The sequence below is a fragment of the Schistocerca serialis genome, chromosome 5 (genome assembly GCF_023864345.2).
Source record: "Schistocerca serialis cubense isolate TAMUIC-IGC-003099 chromosome 5, iqSchSeri2.2, whole genome shotgun sequence".
Classification (NCBI taxonomy): Eukaryota; Metazoa; Arthropoda; class Insecta; order Orthoptera; family Acrididae; genus Schistocerca; species Schistocerca serialis.
The window spans coordinates 632,416,853-632,438,683 of record NC_064642.1 but is presented as its reverse complement, the minus strand read 5'-3'; the positions used below and the strand labels follow the sequence as shown (position 1 = coordinate 632,438,683).

General features: G+C 41.9%; 1 protein-coding gene across 2 annotated transcripts in view; it reads left to right on the top strand.

Moving 5' to 3' along the window:
- The window catches only part of LOC126482278 (peptidoglycan recognition protein 1-like), a 113,986-nt gene that overhangs the window by 44,553 nt on the left and 47,602 nt on the right, over window positions 1–21,831 (top strand). For both annotated transcript variants that reach the window (XM_050106263.1, XM_050106264.1), the window contains exon 2: window positions 17,412–17,606. In XM_050106263.1, the coding sequence (XP_049962220.1) occupies window positions 17,412–17,606 (195 nt within the window). The remainder of the gene's footprint in view (window positions 1–17,411; window positions 17,607–21,831) is intronic.

The following is a 21,831-nucleotide window of genomic DNA, read 5'->3' as shown; positions in this document are numbered from 1 at the left end:
ACTTCACAAAAAATCGTTACAATTATACATAAGAAAATTGGCTTCAAAGGAAGCGCTTCATCAATGCAAATTTTTTTAAAAGACATTGGTTTCAAATATGTTAAAAGTAACTATGGAAGAAAGTTTTTAAAGGAAAGATGTGACATAGCCGGCCGCAGTGGCCGAGCGGTTCTAGGCGCTTTAGTCCGGAACCGCGCTGCTGCTACGGTCGCAGGTTCGACCTCAGATGTTAAGTCCGATAGTCCTTAGAGCCATTTGAACCATTTGATGTGACATAGCTGCAACACGAGCCACATTCCTGAGAACGACACAAGAAGTAAGAGAAAGTAGTTAAACAGTGTATTGCCTGGATGAAACATGGGTGAATCAAAATCATTCCAGGAAAAGCTGCTGGAAACTGTAAAATGAGTGATGGTACTGGCTGTTTTGAAGTTCCGATAGGAAATGGTTCTCGAATTATTATTGGCTCTGAGCACTATGGGACGTAACATCTGTGGTCATCAGTCCCCTAGAACTTAGAACTACTTAAACCTAACTAACCTAAGGACATCACACACATCCACGCCCGAGGCAGGATTCGAACCTGCGATCGTAGCGGTCACGCGGTTCCAGACTGAAGCGCCTAGAACCGCACGGCCACACCGGCCGGATCGAATTATTATTCTGCATGGTGGCCGTTCTCCAAATTTTGTTTCTGAGAGCAGTGGCTACCATTCGGAAATGAACGCTGTCACTTTCGAGAAGTGGTCCACTGAAAAGTTTTTGTAATAGATAATCTGTGACAGAGGAAACACCAAGTGCAGACACCAGGAAAGCGGATGTTATGCTCTGGCTTGAAAATAAAAATATTTCGCACTTTATTAGCCAGACCCGTGCAGAACTCCTACAGCTCGTTAATTTAAACAAGTCGCGTGAGAAAACGTACGGACTTGACTTTTTCGCTAGTGAATGTGGTCACAGAGTTTTGCGTTTACCACCATACCACTACTAGTATAACCCGATCGAATTAATTTGGGCACACGTTAAAGGCTATGTGACAGAAAGAAACAAAACATTCTAGATAGCAGACACAATCGCTTGCGCATGCAGCAATAGACAACATCCCCCCTTCCGCGCGGGCAGACTGTGTGTGGCTCGCTGAAAAGCTTCAGGAAGAGGACTTTGTTGGGAGATGAAGATGTATAGAACCCTTGAACCTATCATCGTAAATTTATAGTTAGATGATTCCGATATAGACGCAGATAGCAGTGTCGATGGTATTATGATATAGACTGGAACAAATAAAGATAATAATAGTTCTTGTTTTTAAAGACTAATGATTAAAAAAAATATTCCTGTGTGACAAAATATCAATTGCATGTGCAGCCATATGAAAATATCATGACTTTTATTGATTGGGAATCTGCATCCTAAGAAGTACAGAGATATTCACTTTTTATGAGTGACGTAACCATAATTTTCGATGTATTGCCCAAGGCGAATCAGCAAGTTAGTGTGTTAGTTGTGAACTTTAAGCTCTTTTCCAGCGATCACAATGCACTCTCGAGAGTGCAGCCGGATAAAATTGTCAAAAACTTTGATATTTCTGATAGGTAACAACCTGTCATTTTCAAGGCACGAATTGAAAATGTCGTAACAGGGAGTTTTACCAGTCGAGATATCATTCGTTTTCGACGTTCTTATCAGGAAATATTCCCTCGAGTTTTTTGGAGAACTTATTTGCTTGCTCTGTGGATAATAAGTATGGTTTGCAACTTTACTGTGGAACATGTTAGTTTACCCTCATAATGGTCTTTTTCAGCGAAAAATATGACAAAATTCTGACCATTTACAGCTTAGTCTTTTACATTAAGCTTTGCTACCAGTAATTCTTTTTTGTACACAGTGATTAACTTTTAACTACATTCAAACACGCCCACACAAACGCATTTACAATTACATATTTTTAAAAAGTTCTGTGGAGGAGCAGGAGTTGTAAGGCAAATATAATGGTTTCAGTTTGTGTCTGAAGTTAATTTTATTATCCATTTAATTCTTCGCTTTAATGATTAAGTTGTCAAAGGTTTTTGCGGTTGAATATCTCACTTATTTCTGTGCCCAATATTATGAATCATTGATGATTAGTGTAAATATGTTCAAATGTGCGTGAATACCGATCGGACCAAACTGCTGAGGTCATCGGTCCCTAGAATTACACACTACTTAAACTAACTTATGCTAAGAACAACACACACATCCATGGCCGAGGGAGGACTCGAACTTCCGACAGGAGGGGTCACACAATCCGTGACATGGCGCCTCTAACCGCGCAGCCACTCCGCGCTGCCTAGTGTAAAGATTTTCTCTTCCTCTTACTGTAATGATGAATGTTACTGTTGTTTTCGAAGTGCAGTCTATCGTTGGAAACAATTGTTTAATGGACTGCCTTCAAGAAGTTCTAGACTGGATATTACGTATTATCCTTATTACACCTTTCTGTGTGACGAGCATTTTCTTCCGTTAGGAAAAGTTGGCGAAAACTGTGATGCCGTAACAAATTAGAGAACTAAAGTAGGAAAAAAGTATGTAAACTTTTAGAAATTTTCATCTACAAAATCTTCTGTTATCCATAACTGAAAAGTTGCAGATCTTGGACGCTTAAGATCTGCAACGTGTGAATTTCATTTTCGGTTCTTATCTACAGGGACTGTGTACGAGTGCTGTAGTTGTACTTATAATCGCACCAAAATGGCAAATGTTGTAACAGGTTTCGATGACCTTGCCGTTAGACAATCGTGTTTTTGAGAAAAAGTGTACTTGACGTCTTTACAAAACTGCGTCAGTGGTTCTTTGCCTTCCGACTTCACACGGAGTAAAGCCGTGGAAGCCGCGACGTTTGAGGCGCCATGACACGGATTGCGCGGCCCGTCCCGCCGGAGGTCCGCGACCTACATCGGGCATGGGTGTGTGTGTTGTTCTTAGTATAAGGTAGTTTAAGTAGTGTGTAAGTCTAGGGACCGATGACCTCAGCAGTTTGGTCCCTTAGGAATTCACACACACTTGAAAGCCGTGGAGCATCTGACGCAGCGTCGTCAACATCATTTGAATTAAAATCTCTCTCATGATCTCACTCATACAGATGACTGATAGAAATTAGTTATAAAAGTTATTATTCTCCTCGTGGATCTAAAATGTGTAATGCAATGTACAGTACGCAAGTGAATCTAATTCTTCTCCGCAGCAACGCTGTTTGGAAACGCAGGCTCTGTGCCGCCAGGCTTACGCAATCCTTATCCCCTCCACGCTTCCCTATCGCTCGGCCTGTATGCGGGGAAACGTCGTCCTACGAGACGCAAGCTGTAGTTTAAGAACATATCAAAAACATCCCGACATTACCTTGTACAAGTCACCATTATCATCATCTTCCTCTCAATCATTAGGCCTCTTGTAATTTTTGAGAAAATTTCTCGTGAAGAACAGCGTTCTGGCAAAAAGTACTTAAAAAATGAAACAAAAATTTTATTTTGTAAGAGATACGTTGATGACACATTGTTGCCATGTAAAGGTTCCAGAGAAGATATTGCTATAAAAAGATTCCGTAGACGAGATGGATTCACTCAAATGGCTCTGAGCACTATGGGACTTAACATCTATGGTCATCAGTCCCCTAGAACTTAGAACTACTTAAACCTAACTAACCTAAGGACAGCACACGACACCCAGTCATCACGAGGCAGAGAAAATCCATGACCCCGCCGGGAATCGAACCCGGGAACCCGGGCGTGGGAAGCGAGAACGCTACCACACGACCACGAGCTGCGGACATGGATTCACTCACTGGAACCTTTTAAATAATGTTCATCCTAATCTTGTTTTTATAATAGAACACGAAAACAGTAATATCATTAACTTTTTAGATCTAATCATGTTAAACTGCAAGGGTAAAAATTGTTTTACCATTTACAGAACTCATACCGCCACTTGCATGATTATTAATGCAAACTCATGTCATCTTTATAAATACGAAATCTATGATTTACAGAATAATTTAAGTACCTCTGGAACCAGATGCAATCCAAAAACAACTAGACATTTTAAAACAAATTGCAAAAGCTAATTTTTTTAACTCCAATGGAGTTGATCATTTGCTTCGTAAAGTGCAGCAATCTGGCGCAATCTTACATCTCCCAAAAAAATGAGCGTGTGGCATTATTGGCTGGGAGGCCCCATCCGGGGATGTTCGGCTTCCGAGTGCAGGTCTTATTTCAGGTGACGCCACATTGGGCGACTTGCGTGCCTATGATGAGGATGAACTGATGGTGAGGATAACGCAACACCCCGTCCACGAGCGGAGAAAATTTCCATACCGGCCGGGAATCGAACCTCGGGCCCGCTGCAAAGGAGGCAAGCACGGTACCACTCAGCTAAGCAGGCGGACTCCCAATAGGAAATTTACCAAAATGACATACAGCGGCTTAATTTCTGACGAAACTAATAAACTGTTCGAGAATACGATTTGTCAATAACCTTTACTACTAATTACCTTTTGCGGAATAGGTTGAAACGTACAACTGGAAACTGCAGGAATATATATATATATATATATAAATATTATATAAAATATTATGTAAAGACTGCGACAAACAGAACTCGGGTGTGCGAGGTAGGAACGTGACTACTAGCAAGGACCATAGTTGTGGTATGTCTCGTAATATCATCAGTACTTGGCCAACACCTGGCTCATCACAGTCACTTGGGATGATCTAAACCGAGTAAGTTAAAAGTTCTTCACAATGAATCTTAAGGATTGTTACTTAAGACATTAGAAGATATAGAAATTTATGCTCACCACAAAAATAAACTTTCGTCCGTACTCAACGAGAAATTAAACTTCAGAGAAAAATATTTCTATGATCTGTATGAAGACTGCCTATGGAATGTTCCTTCTCTTCCGTTCCTCTTTTATTTTTTATGAAATGTTTCCATTACTATAAGAAAACTTCGTTCACTTTCTTTTAAACTCTTGGCTGCTTATGTTTTTAAGTTCTAATCATGAGTGCCTTAATAGGCCCAGTTTGTCACATGACAATCTCTGCGTCTTCCTTGACGTAACATGTTGATTTTTCTTAGGCTGAGGAATGCTATTTTACTTTTGTTTGTTTTTATTCCTCTTTTATTTCTCCAAATATCATTTGTAGCTTCCTGCTTACTGCTATTTTATGCACTTTTTGTGACTGTAAACAACTATATTCACAACACCTTTCATCTTTTATCTGCTTATGCGTTTGTTTTACATTTATGACTAGTTACACGAGTCCAAGACGTATAATATCGTAGTAATGTAACCTATATTTCCGTACCGGTACATCTGACATTATACACGCCTATTTTATGGAACTTAGTTCACAGTTCTTCTAACTTCAGTTTCTTATGCTCGTTGTTTTATGCTTTTGACTGCCGCAATAGGTCAGTGAGATTTTGTACCGTAACTTATTTTTCCATGCTTTAGCCATTACGTATCCTACTTTACTTGTAATCTTGTTGGTTACTTGGTCATTGTCAAATGCAGTATCTGACACATCTTAAGACACCCGTTTTATTCATACTTGCATGCCAGTATTTTGTAGCAGTTAGTCGCTGTCCAACTTTGAATTCATCTTCTGTTGAAACGTGCGCATGGACACCTCCACACCGCTTCCATGGTAAATAACGGCGTCACTCAAACAGTGTTTTCACTGGCACTGCAATGGAGGAGCAATCTGGTATGCATTTCTACATGTCGATGTGATGCCAGTACGTATTTAACATCCAGTCGCTGCCGCAGCTCTGAAATCGTCTTCTGCTGGATGGCGCAATCGATACGACAAAGCCGTCTCCATGGGATATGCTTGGAGCCACTATCTTTGCTGGAACACAATCTACGAGTTTTCGATAAATCGCTACAGATGGCTATCTGTATTCTCACAACCGATTATCCATCATGTATATATATTGCACATATTTCTTTATTTGTTATTAGCTTTCGTGAAACTATTCTGTATATACCTTATAATAACAGTTTTACGTCCTGTATGCCTGATTGGCTATAGGACCCTACACACAGGTACGAATCGACCGACATGTTGGACGTTTGAAGGTTTTCTGACCGACCGACGAACATTCCTTGCACTATCATGCCAATCTCCCGTTTAAAGTTGCTCTTTTGTCTCTAAGAGCGGGATTAAATGCTGTTCTAATATTCATGACAGGGTGCGAGGCGGACGAAATTTTAAGGGCAGAATTTGTTGAGAAATTTAAAGGCAGCAGATGTTGTGGTACACGTCGTGCGAGGAGGACAGAATGTAGATGCAAGAAATTAAGCACTTTTTTCATTTTTAACGAGTTCATAATGTTTTCATGAGGCACTTAGTGAGAATTAAAGTCCGTCGACTTCCTGTACTTCTGTTTTTAGGTTTTATTTCCGATACTTAACGGAAATGATATCTGAAAACCGAAGTATTGACATTCAATGTCCGTTAATTCGTAAAACGTACTTGCTTCATTGTTATAAGTGTTAAAATAGTCCAACCGATATCCAAGCCCTCTGCTACGAAGAGCAAAGTGTGAGATTTGTGCAGGTATAACAGTAGCTAAGTGCTTCATTTCTTATGTATCTGTTGTGTTTATTAGATGATGTGCATCACCACCATGTGTAGTCTTTCTTGTTCGAATTTGAAATGAAGTTCTTAAACTTACAGTTCATATTTTATGCTACGTTCATAAATAAATCAATAACGTTCACATGAATATCTTTTGTTGTATTTATTTTGCTTTAACATGCTGTATTTCCTCAGTCAACTATAAACCACGTTGCAGTTCTCAGAAATAATTAGTTAATAATTGTGGGGATATAACAACACTGAATTCGAGGTCCTCTTAACTTCTGCCAGTGTCTAGAAATCATAATGTAGCTAACAGCCTCTCCTCGAAGCTTACAGCTTCTCTCATGACTGTATTCTTTATCGTTAAAAATGGTTTGATGATGTTCGGCAGCTCCGGAATGCATGATTAATCTAGTCTTCGATAACTACGAAAATCATTGGAATGTGGGAGAATTACTTTCTTTGCATTAGCTAATTCTTTGACACAGCTTTCTCTCGGACTCTTTTTTTATTTTTGGCTTCGTTACCTATACAAGAGCCAATGCTAACCCCCGTTTCTGTGTCCATATAAAACGAAATGGGATTTCGTACAACATAAACACAGTGCATTTAAGATAAATAAATCATAACACGGCGACGCTGTAATCGATGCAGTCGGTTGGCGTGTATAGGGCCTTATCGCTGACTTAATTCGGTATGCAGTGGGGGGAGTATCGTGTATTTAAGCAACAGCTGCGTTGCTCTCCTTAACAGTTGAGGTTCGTGGAATTACAAAACACGCTCCATTCACAGCCAACGTCTACCATCATGGGTATAATTTTTTCTTTTAGTATTTGTTATATATGATGTGTTTTATATCTTATTACTATTATCAGGTATCTCTATAAATCCATTCTATGTTCATGTTTCAGTATGAGGGTCTGAGGTTGGTCAAAAACTGACCGAAACCGGTTACTGTCAAAATTAATGTTTTTGCGGTCGACACTGTGTCCATTTTTGAAGTATTAGGCCTCTTGACCTGTTATGGGCTCGCTGACATGTTCTCCTGCCATCTTTTCATTGTTCGACCATCGTCGAGGTAGCAGTGTAGCATTGATTTTGGGATCGGCTTTGAGCTCATTAGTTGCAAATTTATCCAGTTCTTTCGGTAGTTCTGAATACAACGTGCGATGGGCTCCATTTTACGTTCCTTTAAAACTTCTTCATTTCTTTTGTGATCCCGTGTAGTGTGACCAACTGTTAGTTGCAAGAATTACATTTCACGGACCGTCAGTCTTTTCGCGTCATTTGTCGAAGCTTCACTATCAAAGCACAGCGAGTCTTTCTAATGACTTATAAATTCGTTTTCTGTTGTGTTTCTTGATTTGGAAGGTTTCATTACGTTATTAATGGCTCCAATTGTTTTTGTATGCCAGGTGGCTTTTTCAGCTAGACCTGCTACTTCCAGAAATGATGGTTTATGGCCTAAATATGTGAATCTGTTCTCTCTTTCGATGATTTTATTTTTCAGGCGGTTTTAACTTGGAATTGAATATTTCCACATAAAGCTTTTGTATTCTCAGTTTTGATAGTTTTGATATCCTTGCTGTTTTTCTCGGATGTAATCTGTAAATTATGTACATGATGCTGCAGATCATCCACTTATGGTCTTGCAAGGGTTAAATGATTTGCAAAAGGTAAAGATCCTGGCTTTATGTTTCTGTTGATTTGAATGCAGCCATATGGCATTTGTCTCCACCTTTGAGTGATTTTATTCATATAAAAAATAAACAAGAGTGATGAAAGATCGGATCCGTGTTGTACTCCTGCTTGGATTCTGGCCAGCTCTGCTAATTTGTCCTGTTTCTTGATACAGATTGAATTTGTTCTATAAATTTTATATATATTATCGATAATTTGGTAGGGAACATAATCTTCTACCAGAAACTGTAATAATTTGCTTCTGTTGACTTTATGAAAATCTTTTTTTGGATTCTGCGAAATCGATACGTCTTTCTAGATTAAAAGGTCTACGTAGTTTTCTGTTAGTAACGTCAATGAAAAACAGACATCACAGTATGAGCTTCCTATACGAAAACAATTTTGTCCATCACCCATGATGCGTTCATAGTGTCGGTACAATTCATTTTTGATGATGTTGGCAAAAATTTTATATGCCGAGTTCAGTAAGCTTATACCACGGTAGTTGCCACAGTTTGTCAGTTCTCATTTTTTGAAGACAGGAATGATGATTCAGCTCAGCTCCCAGGCGTCTCATCTCCTGACCAGTTCATGTTTAAGAAGTTGAGGAATCTGTCTATTAATGACTTGTTTGCACATTTAAACAGCTGTAGACTGAACAGCGGGAATTCCACTGTTAAATGCAGAGGAGAGAGCAGATAGGTAAATACCGTAGAGTACACTGAAGGCCTGTATGAGGGTGAAGATTTGTCTGATGTGATAGAAGAAGAAACAGGAGTCGATTTAGAAGAGATAGGGGATCCAGTATTGGAATCAGAATTTAAAAGAGCTTTGGAAGACTTATGATCTAATAACGCGGAAGGAATAGATAACATTCCATCAGAATTTCTAAAATAATTGGGGAAGTGGCAACAAAACGACTATTCACGTTGGTGTGTAGAATGTTTGAATCTGGCGACATACCATCCGACTTTCTGAAAAGTATCACCCACACAATCCTGAAGACTGCAAGAGCTGACAAGTGCGAGAATTCTCGCGCAATCAGCGTAACAGCTCACGCATCCAAGTTTCTGACAAAGAATAACATACAGAAGAATGGAAAAGAAAATTGAGGCTCTGCTACATGACGATCAGCTTGGATTTAAAAAAGGTAAAGGCACCAAAGTGGCAATTCTGACGTTGCGGTTGATATTCTAAGCAAGGATTTGTCGACCTGGAAAAGGCGTTCGGCAATGTAAAATGGTACAAGATGCTCGAAATTATGAGAAAAAATAGGGGTATGACGACAAAGAATGATGCACTTGGATTAAAAACTCATCTCTCATTCCTTGCCCCAAGCCATAGTCTCTTGTAACTTTTTCTTCTGCTCCTTCCCTTACAACTGCATTCCAGTCCCCAATATCCTCATATACTTTTTCTCTCTCTTCATCTTCAGCTTGCGCCGTCTGCTTGTATACTCGAAGTATTGTCGTCGGTGTTGGTTTGCTGTTGATTCTGTTAAGAAAACCGTATCGCAGAACTGTTCACTGTACCAACACTCTCCCTCCTACCTTCCTATTCATAACGAATCCTTTTCCCACTGTACCACTTCCTGCTGCTGGTGATATTGCTCTATACTCATCTTACCCCCAATTCTTGTCTTCTTTCCATTTCACTTCACTGACCTCTGCTATATCTAGACAAGCCTTTGCATTTCCCTTTTCAGATTTTCTAGCTGCCCCGCCACCTTCGAGCTTTTGACATTCCACGCAATGACTTGAAGAACGTTATGCTTCCGTTGATTATTCAATTCTTAGGAAGTTATTCTTTCGTTGGTTATTCAGTCTTTTTCTCATGGTCACCTCCCCCTTGGCAGTCCCCTCCCGGAATTCCGAATGGGGGACTATTCCGGAATCTTTGGCCATTTGAGAAATCATCATGACACTTTTTCAATTACGGGCCACATGTCCTGTGGATACACGTTACGTGTCTTTAATGCAATGGCTTCCAATGCCTTCTGCATTCTCATGCCGTTGATCATTGCTGATTATTCAGCCTTTAGGGGCAGTTTCCCACCCCAGGGCAAGAAAGTGAGCTGAACCTGTGTCTGCTCCTCCGCCCTCTTTGACAAGGCCGTTGGTAGAATGAGGGTGACTTCTTCTGCCGGAAGTCTTTGGCTGCCAATGCTGATTATTAATCAGAATTTGAGCGGTGGTGTATTTCGATCCCAGGACCGAGGACTTTTTGATTATTAATCAAAGATGCTACCCCTAGATCACGGGTCGCTATAGCTGTCCATAGTTGCGGAAGTGTTGCCAGTGCAGCATTTTGTGCACGAACTGATCTCTCGATTATGTCACATACATGTGTGATGGGATTCGTGTCGAGCGATGTGTGTGGCCAAATAATTCGCTCGAACTGACCAGAATGTTCTTCAACCTAATCGCAAACAATTGTGGTCTGGTGACATTGCGCATTGTTATCCATAAAAAGTCCGCCCCGATAGCTGAGTGGTCAGCGTGACGGATTGCCGTGCTACGGGCCCGGGTTCGATTCCCGGCTGGTTCGGGGATTTTCTACTCTCAGGGACTGGGTGTTGTGATGTCTTCATCATCATTTCATCCCCATCCGGCGCGCAGGTCACCCAATGTGTCGTCGAATGTAATAAGACCTGCACCAAGGCGGCCGGACCTGTCCCGTAAGGGGCCTCCCGGCCAATGACGAGAAACGCTCATTTCCATTTCTGTCTATAAAAAGGCGTCGTACTACTGTTGTATACATATTACCAAAATCTCTTTGGGTTTTCTGCCAGGTTTAGAGACAGAGTTTCATCGTGAAAACTATCAAAAGCATCTCGCATTGAGCTAAATTTCGAACTTCCGTAAAACTTTTCCAATCTTGGGGTTTTACGTTATTTTAAGTGTGGCGTGCTTTTTTCGTTGCTTCCGCAACAATGTTCTGACCCATTTTGAGTACCATGGGGGATCAGTATGGCTCTCAGCACTATGGGACTTAACTTCTGAGGTCATCAGTCGCCTAGAACTTAGAACTACTTAAACCTAACTGACCTAAGGACATCACACACATCCATGCCCGAGGCAGGATTCGAACCTGCGACCGTAGCGGTCACGCGGTTCCAGACTGAATCGCCTTTAACCGCACGGCCACACCGGCCGGCGGGGACCAGTATCATCACTTATTAACTTATTTGGTATATATCTTTATATTGCTGTCGATGATATTTCTTTGAATTCAAACCACATCTGGTCTGCTTTTACGTAGTCAGATCGGAAGCAGCGAAGACTCTCAATTTTATTTTGGCCACCCTGTAAATGACATTAGAGTTCGTTACTGATGGAAAGTGTTGTCTGCTAAGACCGGATGCACAGCTAATGAAATAAACGGAAGAATAAAAACGGCTTGAGAGTCTTTTAGTGGCCTAAATAGATTTTTCCAAAAGAAGTTTCAAATGTATGCGAAACAGAAAGTTTGTTTGGAAACAGGTCGTGCATGAATGGCTGCAATTGGTCTCCAAGAAACGAACATCCGGAGGACCCAATCCATTCCATGTAAAGATTGCGCTCATGTTTGTGGAACCACAGCCAGCTCGCACAGTGCCTTGTTGGCAACTTGGGTCCATGGCTTCGTGGGATCTGCGTCACACTCGAACCCTACCATCAGCTCAAACTAACTGAAATCGGTACTCATCTGACCAGGCCGTAGTTTTCCAGTCGTCTAGGGTCCAACCAATATGCAGTCGAACACTAAAGTCTACATACACCATCATTTTGTAGCATGTTGCGTACAGCCTGGATGCACAGAGGTAGGCGTGCAACTCTGTGCATGCGTCAAAAAAAAAAAAAAAAAAAAAAAAAAAAATGGTTCAAATGGCTCTGAGCACTATGGGACTCAACTGCTGTGGTCATCAGTCCCCTAGAACTTAGAACTACTTAAACCTAACTAACCTAAGGAAATCACACACACCCATGCCCGAGGCAGGATTCGAACCTGCGACCGTAGCAGCAGCGCGGCTCCGGACTGGAGCGCCTAGAACCGCACGGCCACCGCGGCCGGCTGTGCAGGCGTCCACGTCCACAAAAACATAAACCAAGGCTTCAGACCGGTATCGTGAATTGCAACCGTGATAGATGCAACAGTGTTTGTTTACTGCGGTGCAGAAGTCAACACACTTCGAGCCTGTCGTTAGTTGCAAGAGAGACGTTGCAGTGGACACAATGCAAGTGGTGTGGTTTCTTGATATAATAGACGTGTATTGCAATACAGAATTCGATCGCGTAACATGGATTCAAAAAGAACCGAAATACCAGTGGAGGTGAGGAAAAATACGAGGGTTGGAACTTAAATAGTGGCAACTATTTATTCACAACCGATACAAAATAGTTACATGTTTGCACCTGTTACTCTGCTGCAAAGTAGTCACCAGCGTTGTGTAGAACCCGTTGCTAGCGATAGGAGCATCACCTGTGACCAGCTTTGCGAAAGAAGCGGCGACACTTTCTGCGCAACCCACCCTTTATTGTGCACGACAATGTGCGGGCGCATCAGCGCAAGTTGTGGCTGCTCTGTTCGGTCGATGCGACTGGGAAGAACTGTTCCATCCACTTTACTCTCCGGACTTCGTGACTGATTTGATTCCGAAGATGAAGGAACCACTTCGTGGCATTCGCTTCAGAACTGTTCCAGATATTCGACAGGCAGTAGACCGCTCCATTCGCACCATCGACACAACAGGCTCTGCTAGCGGTATACTACGCCTTCCACATCGCTGGCAACGGGTACTACCCAACGCTGGTGACTACTTTGAAGGACAGTAACAGGTGCAAACATGCAACTCTTTCGTATCGGTTGTGAATAAATAGTTACCACTATTTAAGTTTCAACCCTCGTATTATTGAGCTCAGTGAAAAGGGCTTATTAACTGTGGAAAATTGGAGAAACTGTTAGAAGGAGCCATGCAAGTCCCCAAAGCGTAATAAGGAATTACAGGGAAAACAAAGCTAGATGTGGACGACCGCCAAAATTAATTATCTAGCTGCGCCGACACATCATTAGATAAGTTAATGCGGATCCCAGAATTACAGCTACGGAGTTGGCATTAGATGTCGCAAATGCTAGTGGAAATAATGTTCATCGCAAGTACGAAGACTGCCGCACAATCAAGGATTTGAAAGTAGAACAGCAAGGAAAAAACCGTTCATAAGCAGGGTAAATGAACAGAAGCGCCTAGAATTTGCAACTCTGCACTGAAATAAAGATTCTACACTTTGGAATACAGTACTTTTCATGGAGGAGAGTAAATTTAACATCTTCCAGTGTGACGGACAGCAAAAGGTGAGGCGAAAAAGGAATGAAAGTTGGAAGAAGAGAAATCTTGTCCCATCAGTGAAGTATGGTGGTGGAAATATTCTTGTGTGCGGTTGCATATCTGGAGCTGGAGTTGCGAATTTAGTATTTATTGAAGGTATTATGGATAAATGGAAGTATATCACCATATTAAAGGAGAATCTGAAGCAATCTGCGGAGAAACTGGGACTAAGAACAGACAGGATGTTTCAGCAAGACAATGACCCCAAGCATACGGCCGTTGTCGTAAGAGAATGGCTACTTTACAATGTACCAAAACAGTTGCATTCGCCTCCCCAGTCACCAGACATTAACCAATTAAACATCTTTCAGGAGAACTAAAGCATAGGATAAAAAAATACATCAAAAGCAAAGATGATTTCAAAGCAGCCTTAGTGAAGAGAGGAATAACTTTACACCTGCGTACACAAAAAAATTGAGGGAACCTATGCCTCGACGTTTGGAAGCTGTGACTGAAACAGAAGGTGACAATACAAAATATTAAATTGTGCCTAAAAGTGAAGAACATCACATGTTTACTTTTGTACCTGACCGCTGGTTCATTTGTATGCTCAAGATGTCAGTATATGGAATTATTATTAATTATGCAGTGTATATGTTGTTTTTCAGTTCCTGACATGTCTGTTTATGTCACAGAAAGTGAATACATAATATTTTGATTGATTTTGCCTTCAAGTGTTATTTTTAAGAGTGTGTGTAGACTTTAGTGTCCGACTGTAGCTGGCTGGCGCTGCAGGCGACATCGTGCTGTTAGCAAAGGCAGGCACTTGCCGCTGTCGTCTGCTACCAGAGCCCATTGACATCAAATTTCGCCACAATGTCGTAACAGATATGTTCGTCGTACGTGCCACACCGGTTTATACGGTTGTTTCACGTAGTGTTACTTATCTGTCATCACTAACAATTCTCTGCCGTCGGTTGTTAAGTGAAAGCCGTCGACCACTGCGTCGTGCGTAGTGAGATAGTACGTACAATTTGATATTATCATCACACTCTTGACACTGTGGGTCTTCGACTATTGAATTCCCTAACTATTCCTTACATGGAATGTCTCTGGCATCTAGCTCCAGCTACCATACCGCGTTCAAGGTCTGCTACTTCTCACATGAATGTTCAAATGGCTCTGAGCACTATGGGACATAACATTTGAGGTCATCAGTGCCCTAGAACTTAGAACTACTTAAACCTAACCAACCTAAGGACGTCACACACACCCATGCCCGAGGCAGGACTCGAACCTGCGACTGTATCAGTGGCGCGGTTCCAGACTGAAGCGCCTAGAACCGCTCGGCCACAGCTGCCGGCCTCACATGAATCAATTGGCTACAAATAACAGTTCCCTAAGAAACTTCCTGGCAGATTAAAACTGCCAGGAAGTTTCATATCAGCGCACACTCCGCTGCAGAGTGGAAATCTCATTCTGGGAACAGTTCCCTAAATGCACTGCCCTTTTGTAGCCTGTGCATGCGATACTTCCGCCGTCATTATATGTGCATATCGGTACGAGGTGCGACAGTAAAGTAATGAGACTGATGTGAAACAAGATATTGCTTACCATTTTAGTCAAGTTTAGTGTTGTCTCTTTCAAAGTAGTTCCCTTCTGATTGCACACACTTTGTCTAGCGCTTCTGCCATTGATGGTAACATTTCTGGAAGTCATCTTCTGTAATATCCTCCAAGACCCTCGTCACAGCTTTTTGGACATCTTACGTTGTTTGAAATTGGTGTCCCTTGACCGCCGTTTTGACTCTTGGAAATACAAAAAAGTCGCATGGAGCGATATCTGATGAATAAGGTGACTGTGGTAGTAATGAAATTTGTTTTGAGGTTAAAAATTGCTGTACTGAGAGAGCAGTATGGGATGGCACATTATCGTGATGCAGAATCCAATTATCAGCAATGTTGGCACGGACGACAATTGTTGGATACGTGACGTCACCAAATGACGCACCTAACCGTACGTGCAGCAGTTGAGCGTTTCGGTCTGTTGCGCCTGATCATCCCAAACTATGTCCAGTATTCCCGTCGATGTGGCCCCGGGCTTTAGTGCACGGGCTCGGGGGTTCGAGTATTGCGTCTGGCACGCAGAATTTTTTTCGTTGCGTTAGATAGTTATGTGTTTATATCGACGTAAGATTTGATGTTTTATTTACCAGTCTCGCGATCTCCGCTGGTACACTGCAAAGTACAGTACAGCAAAAACCTACCGTATTGGGTTATAAGTAAATGAGTCTAAGCTCCCGAACTGCGTCGTTACCAGAAAATGAGCCATGTTTTATTTACTAAATAATGTCTGTAAACAAAACCAGAAGGGACAAAAGGAAAGAAACACAAAATAAGAACACGTTCTACTCCGTTACAGCGAGGACTATAATTTTGTAACTTGTACGTTTACAACAGATCACATTTACGAAAGGTGTTCAAAATTTACACCGTTTGCTTGAATGCAAGTATTACATAGCTCTATCATCCTTTCACGCCCAAACCCAACCGCTGCACGTACAGCGAGTACGTCATCTGGTGACGTCACATGTTCAACATTTGTCATCCATTTTTGGGGTATTTCCCGACATTTCCGACCCCAAGTGTCTCATATTAAATTACCTGTCTCAGCGTCATCTACGTTGATTCGGGAGTTTTTAAACGTTAATAAGAATCACCCTTAGACTGGCTAACGATAATATAAAATGTGACACCTATGATGCTTTAATATGGCCAACTGCTACTGATGAATGAGTAGTTTCCACCTTTCCTTAATTAAAAGTAACGGTAGAATGAGCAGACCATATTAAATACAAAAATAAAATTAATCTTTGCCTCTACAACAAGTCTAAGAGCAATGACTGTAGCGGCTATTCTTCTATTTAAATGAAACACTTAAAATATCAATGTTTTCATTCAGCTTTTATGGAATTATTATAGGCAGTATCAGATAGGTTCATAGTCTGTATGAATTCCAGCGTTTAATAATAATGCGCGACCTCCTGATTGTGAAATGGTATGCCGGTCTGTGTGGCCGAGCGGTTCTAGGCGCTTCAGTCTGGAACCGCGCGACCGTTACGGTCGCAGGTTCGAATCCTGCCTCGGGCATGGATGTGTTTGACGTCCTAAGGTTAGTTAGGTTTAAGTAGTTCTAAGTTCTAGGGGACTGATGACCTCAGATGTTAAGTCCCATAGTGCTCAGAGCCATTTTTATGAAATGGTATTCTATACACGAAAATATCATTTACTGTAATATTCAGACTTCAGGTGCAATTTTTAAAATCATAGTGAATGAACTGGAGCCAGACGACACTCAACATTATCGCATGTAACGAATCGATTCCGTTTCAGAGAGAGCCACATTTAATGATACCTGATTATTTCTCTCATTAGTTTTTTTGCAAGGTAATTTTGAATAAGTTTTCCGACATAGTTGATCTTAAAATGGGCTATTAGGCCTACTCATTTAGGAGAACATTACATATAACTCACTTTTAATCTAGGCGACATACTACGTTACGCTAAGATACGACGCTATATCTACCAAAAAGACAAGGATATAGTCTCATTATTGAGAGTTACATAATCGTTGTTCTTAGACCTCTCTGAATCTTATATTGTCTCTGCTTTTACTTTTCGTCGTAGCACGACGACGGCATGAAACTATAAGTTGTTATTTTATATGGGTCTTTCAATAAAACAATTAAAAAGTAAGGTTGTAATTTGGTGTTACAGAGTGACTCTTGTGTATTCTGCCACTGACAGGTACGCAGTCATCGAGCAGCGCCACTGACAAGCACGTACCCTGGTGGCGCCGGAGGGATGCCCTGGTCCTCGCGGCCTGCCTTACCACCCTGGCGATAGTCATTCTCATCGTCATCATCACGCTCACCACTGCCCAGGCATCTGACGCCGCCAGCGAGCACAACCACACGGAAAATTCAACGGAGGTATCTGTCGGTAAGTGTGTATACGATGTGTGTGACTTGGGTAGCGACACTATTTTCATGCTAAAACTTTCATCACAAGTTCTCAGCGTAGTGTTCGTTCCGTCGAGAATGTTGAAGACTGAAGCACAGTGGGAAATACACTGAAGCGCCAAAGAAACAGGTATAGGCGTGAGTATTCAAATACAGAGGTACGCAAACAGGCAGAATACGGCGCTGCCATCGGCAACGCCTATATAAAACAAGTGTCTGGTGCAGTTGTTAGATAGGTTACTGCTGCTACAATGGCAGGTTATCAAGATATAAGTGAGCATGAACGTGGTGTTATAGTTGGCACACGAGCGATGAGACACAGCAAATGGTTCAAATGGCTCTGAGCACTATGGGACTTAACTACTGTGGTCATCAGTCCCCTAGAACTTAGAACTACTTAAACCTAACTAACCTAAGGACATCACACACATCCATGCCCGAGGCAGGTTTCGAACCTGCGACCGTAGCAGTCGCGCGGTTCCGGACTGCGTGCCTAGAACCGCTAGACCACCGCGGCCGGCGAGAGACAGCATCTCCGAGGTAGCGATGAAGTGGGGATTTTCCCGTACGACCATTTTACGAGTGTACCGTGAATATCAGGAATGCGGTAAGACATCAAATCTCCGACATCACGACGCCCGCAACAAAATCCTACAAGAGCGGGACCAACGACGACTGAAGAGAATCGTTCAACGTGACAGAAGTGCAACACTTCCGCAAACTGCTGCAGATTTCAATGCCGGGCCATCAAAAAGTGTCAGCTTGCGAAAAATTCAAGGAAACATTATCAATGTGGGCTTTCGGAGCCGAAGGCCCACTCTTGTACCCTTGATAACTGCATGACACAAAGCTTTACGTCTCCTCTGGGACCGTCAACACCACTGAACTGTTCATAACGTGAAACATGTTGGCTGGTTGGACGAGTCTCATTTCAAATTATATCGATCGGGTGGACATGTACGGGTATGGAGAAAACCTGACGAATCCATGGACACATGTCAGCAGGGGACTGTTCAAGCTGGTGGAGGCTCTTTAATGGTGTGGGGCGTGTGCTGTTGAAGTGATATGGGACCCTTGATACGTCTAGATACGACTCTGATAGGTGACATATACGTAAGCATCCTGTCTGCTCATCTCCGTCCATTCATGTCCGTTGTGCGTTCCGGCGTACTTGTCCGATTCCATCAGGACAATGCGACATCCCACACGCCCGTAATTGCTACAGAGTGGCCCCAGGAACACTATTCTGAGTTTGAACACTTCCGCTGGCCACCAAACCCGCCAGACTTGAACATTATAGCGTATATCTGGGATGCCTTGCAACGTGCTGTTCAGAAGTGATATCCACCCCGTTGTACTCTTACGGATTTATGGACAGTCCTGCAGGATCCATGGTATCAGTTCCCTCCAGCACTACTTCAGACGTTAGTCGAGTCCATGCCACGTCTGTTGCGGCACTTCTGTGTGCTCGCGGGGGCCCTACACGATATTAGGCAGGTGTACCAGTTTGTTTGGTTCTTCAGTGTACGTAAGTAGTGCTGTACATCAGATAGTTCATGAGCCATAGAGTAGGTTAAAAATCGCAAAATGATATGCGTGTATTTTCATTCCTTGTTAGCGGTTGTGTAGGTGTGAGTGAAGGGGAGAGAGAGAGAGAGAGAGAGAGAGAGAGAGAGAGAGAGAGAGACTAAAAACTAATTTGCATGCGTAATTAGTCATCCACTTTTATAGCTGCAATGGGACTCGGAGCAACAGATTGTTTAGAAAATATAATTTCAGAAGACTACATCTTCTCCACGAATGGAGACAGCAACTCGGAGAAAATTCTTAACATATGCAAAGGACTACAAAGTTTTCCGTTCCAAAGAAACCATCCGGTATTACAAAGGTATATCTTTTACATGTATTCGTGTACTACCTTGCAATACTTGTTCCAATTAAGTTTCGTTTGTAAGACCTAACATTGTTGGCTGAAGAAGATACAGCGCTCTGTATTATTTACGAAAAAATTCGTAGTCCTGATCCCAGTGAACACAAAATTACGAATTGCTGATTACAAGTTTCGGTTGATTAACAACCAGTTTCAGATCATACTTACTAAAGAATCAGTTTCTATCAGAATGTAAAGATGATGCCATGAAAACCTGCATTGTACCTGCTGTAGTATCTGAAGTATTCTCATCGCCTGTCAGACACACACACACACACACACACACACACACACACACACACACACACACACACACACACAACAAGTAAGTGTAATTCACTTGATGCTTACTAATTAACTTGAAAGTAAGTACAATGTTGCTCATATCAACCTTGACTTGTTACGCTTACTTACGATGAAAGACGAATGATGTTTACGGCATTCGACGTCCCACATATTGTCCGCCATCCAACCACAATATTGGCTGGTAAAGTCTACAAGTGACAGGACTGGAGGTATCCAAGGGTGAGCACAGCATGACGGCTACGGAGCATAGTAGAGTTTCTTAGACGACGAGTAACTCACAACAGTGCTACAGTGTTAGTGGTGTTCGTACGAATCAGAGTAACGGCAACCATAAACAAAGCAAACATTGCATTACATCTACAAAAACAGTTGTGAAGTTGACGTTTCGTGAGAAAAGAACCAAAGAAATTTCGCAAAGTGGAAGGAAGCGGCAGATGAAATATTAGGGTTTTTGCAAGATGAGTCAGTGGAATGTATGGTGTCCTATACGCTTGACTGTGCGGGCAACGTAAATGAGGAATACAATGATGGCGATAAGTGTTTAACAAGTGGAAATGATATTGAAAATGGTGTCGAGACATGTAGTTCATCATCCTTGTCGGGCAGAGTCACATATCCCGTTGCCAGTAAAACGTAGTAAAGGGCAATCGTTGTCCAAGGAGGGGGTACTGAACATAATTACGTACATGGAAGATCATCCGCAACATAGTAAAAAAACAATTATGAACAGATTTCGAGTGAGTTCGCAGCAACATGACCGTGCAGTGCGTAAGAAAAACGCATTTGTTACAAAAGCTGGTGTTTGCGCGTTTCGAGGATGCTCCATACAATTTACAAGATGTGCGTGATAGTGGCGTACTACTTAATGTACATCAAATTACTTGTGACATAGATTACAGTGATTTCAAAGCACTGCACAGTTGCATAACTTCAGTGCTACGGGATTGGGAGACTTAAGATAACGAAATTTTTTCAAACAAAGCGTCAGCTTGACAATGCGAGGCGAAATATGTAATCGGCCCGAAAATTTGTAGATGAGATAAGCAAATGTGTCCCATTGATCAGTAGGGAGTTTGTTTTAACTCTGACCAATAGGGATTTGAAGAGGAAACGCATATGAAAGAAACACCAGAAATTAGAGGTACCACGAGAGTTGTGTCAAGATCAAGTAACATCAATGCCTTAACGCATTCGTAGAAAATTATTATACCGACTGTTAACCTAGACGGTAAAATGGCTGAAAAGTTATTTAGTCTGCTGCAAAAAGATGAGGCGCTCTGTCCCCTACAATTCTCTCTCGTGTGTGTCATCTTGCAAGGACAGTGGGGAATATTTACAGCACAGCATGAAGAATGGAAAAAATGGGTGTGAGAGAAGTACAACTATGGTATGAGCACTGCTTTTGTCCAACAGTTGGTCAAAATAACTTGCTGTTGCTCGATTCCTGATCTGTATATAAAGATCATACTCCTTTAGAGCAAATTTCCACTCCTAAAAAGCGTGCGACATTGCAGTTCACACCACCTGTAACCACTCGACAAATTTACCTCTGGATGTTTTTTCCTTTTTTCTTTTTCTTTTTCTTTTTTTTCCTCGTGCGTACAAAACATATTATCGCACTTCCTGGAGGTGCACCTTAAAGGATAGTCAGTTTCACGACAAGCTCAACGACAGACTGTTTCGCATTCGGTTGCTTGCCATCACATTCCACAAGTTCTCATCACCCCGTTACATAAATATGATGCATTGCTTAAGAGTGGATACCTAGCTGAACGTCTTGCACTGTTTATAACATCCAAGGAGTTCGACTTCGATGTTGATGGTGCGAACCTTTGTCATCACTGTGGCGCGCCATTTTTCATTCCAACGTTGTTTGAAACAGTTCTTGAATGTGGACAACGTCAATTTTGTGAAGTGTGATACACACATCCATTGAAGGTTAATATCTGCGCCTTGCAGACACTCATTT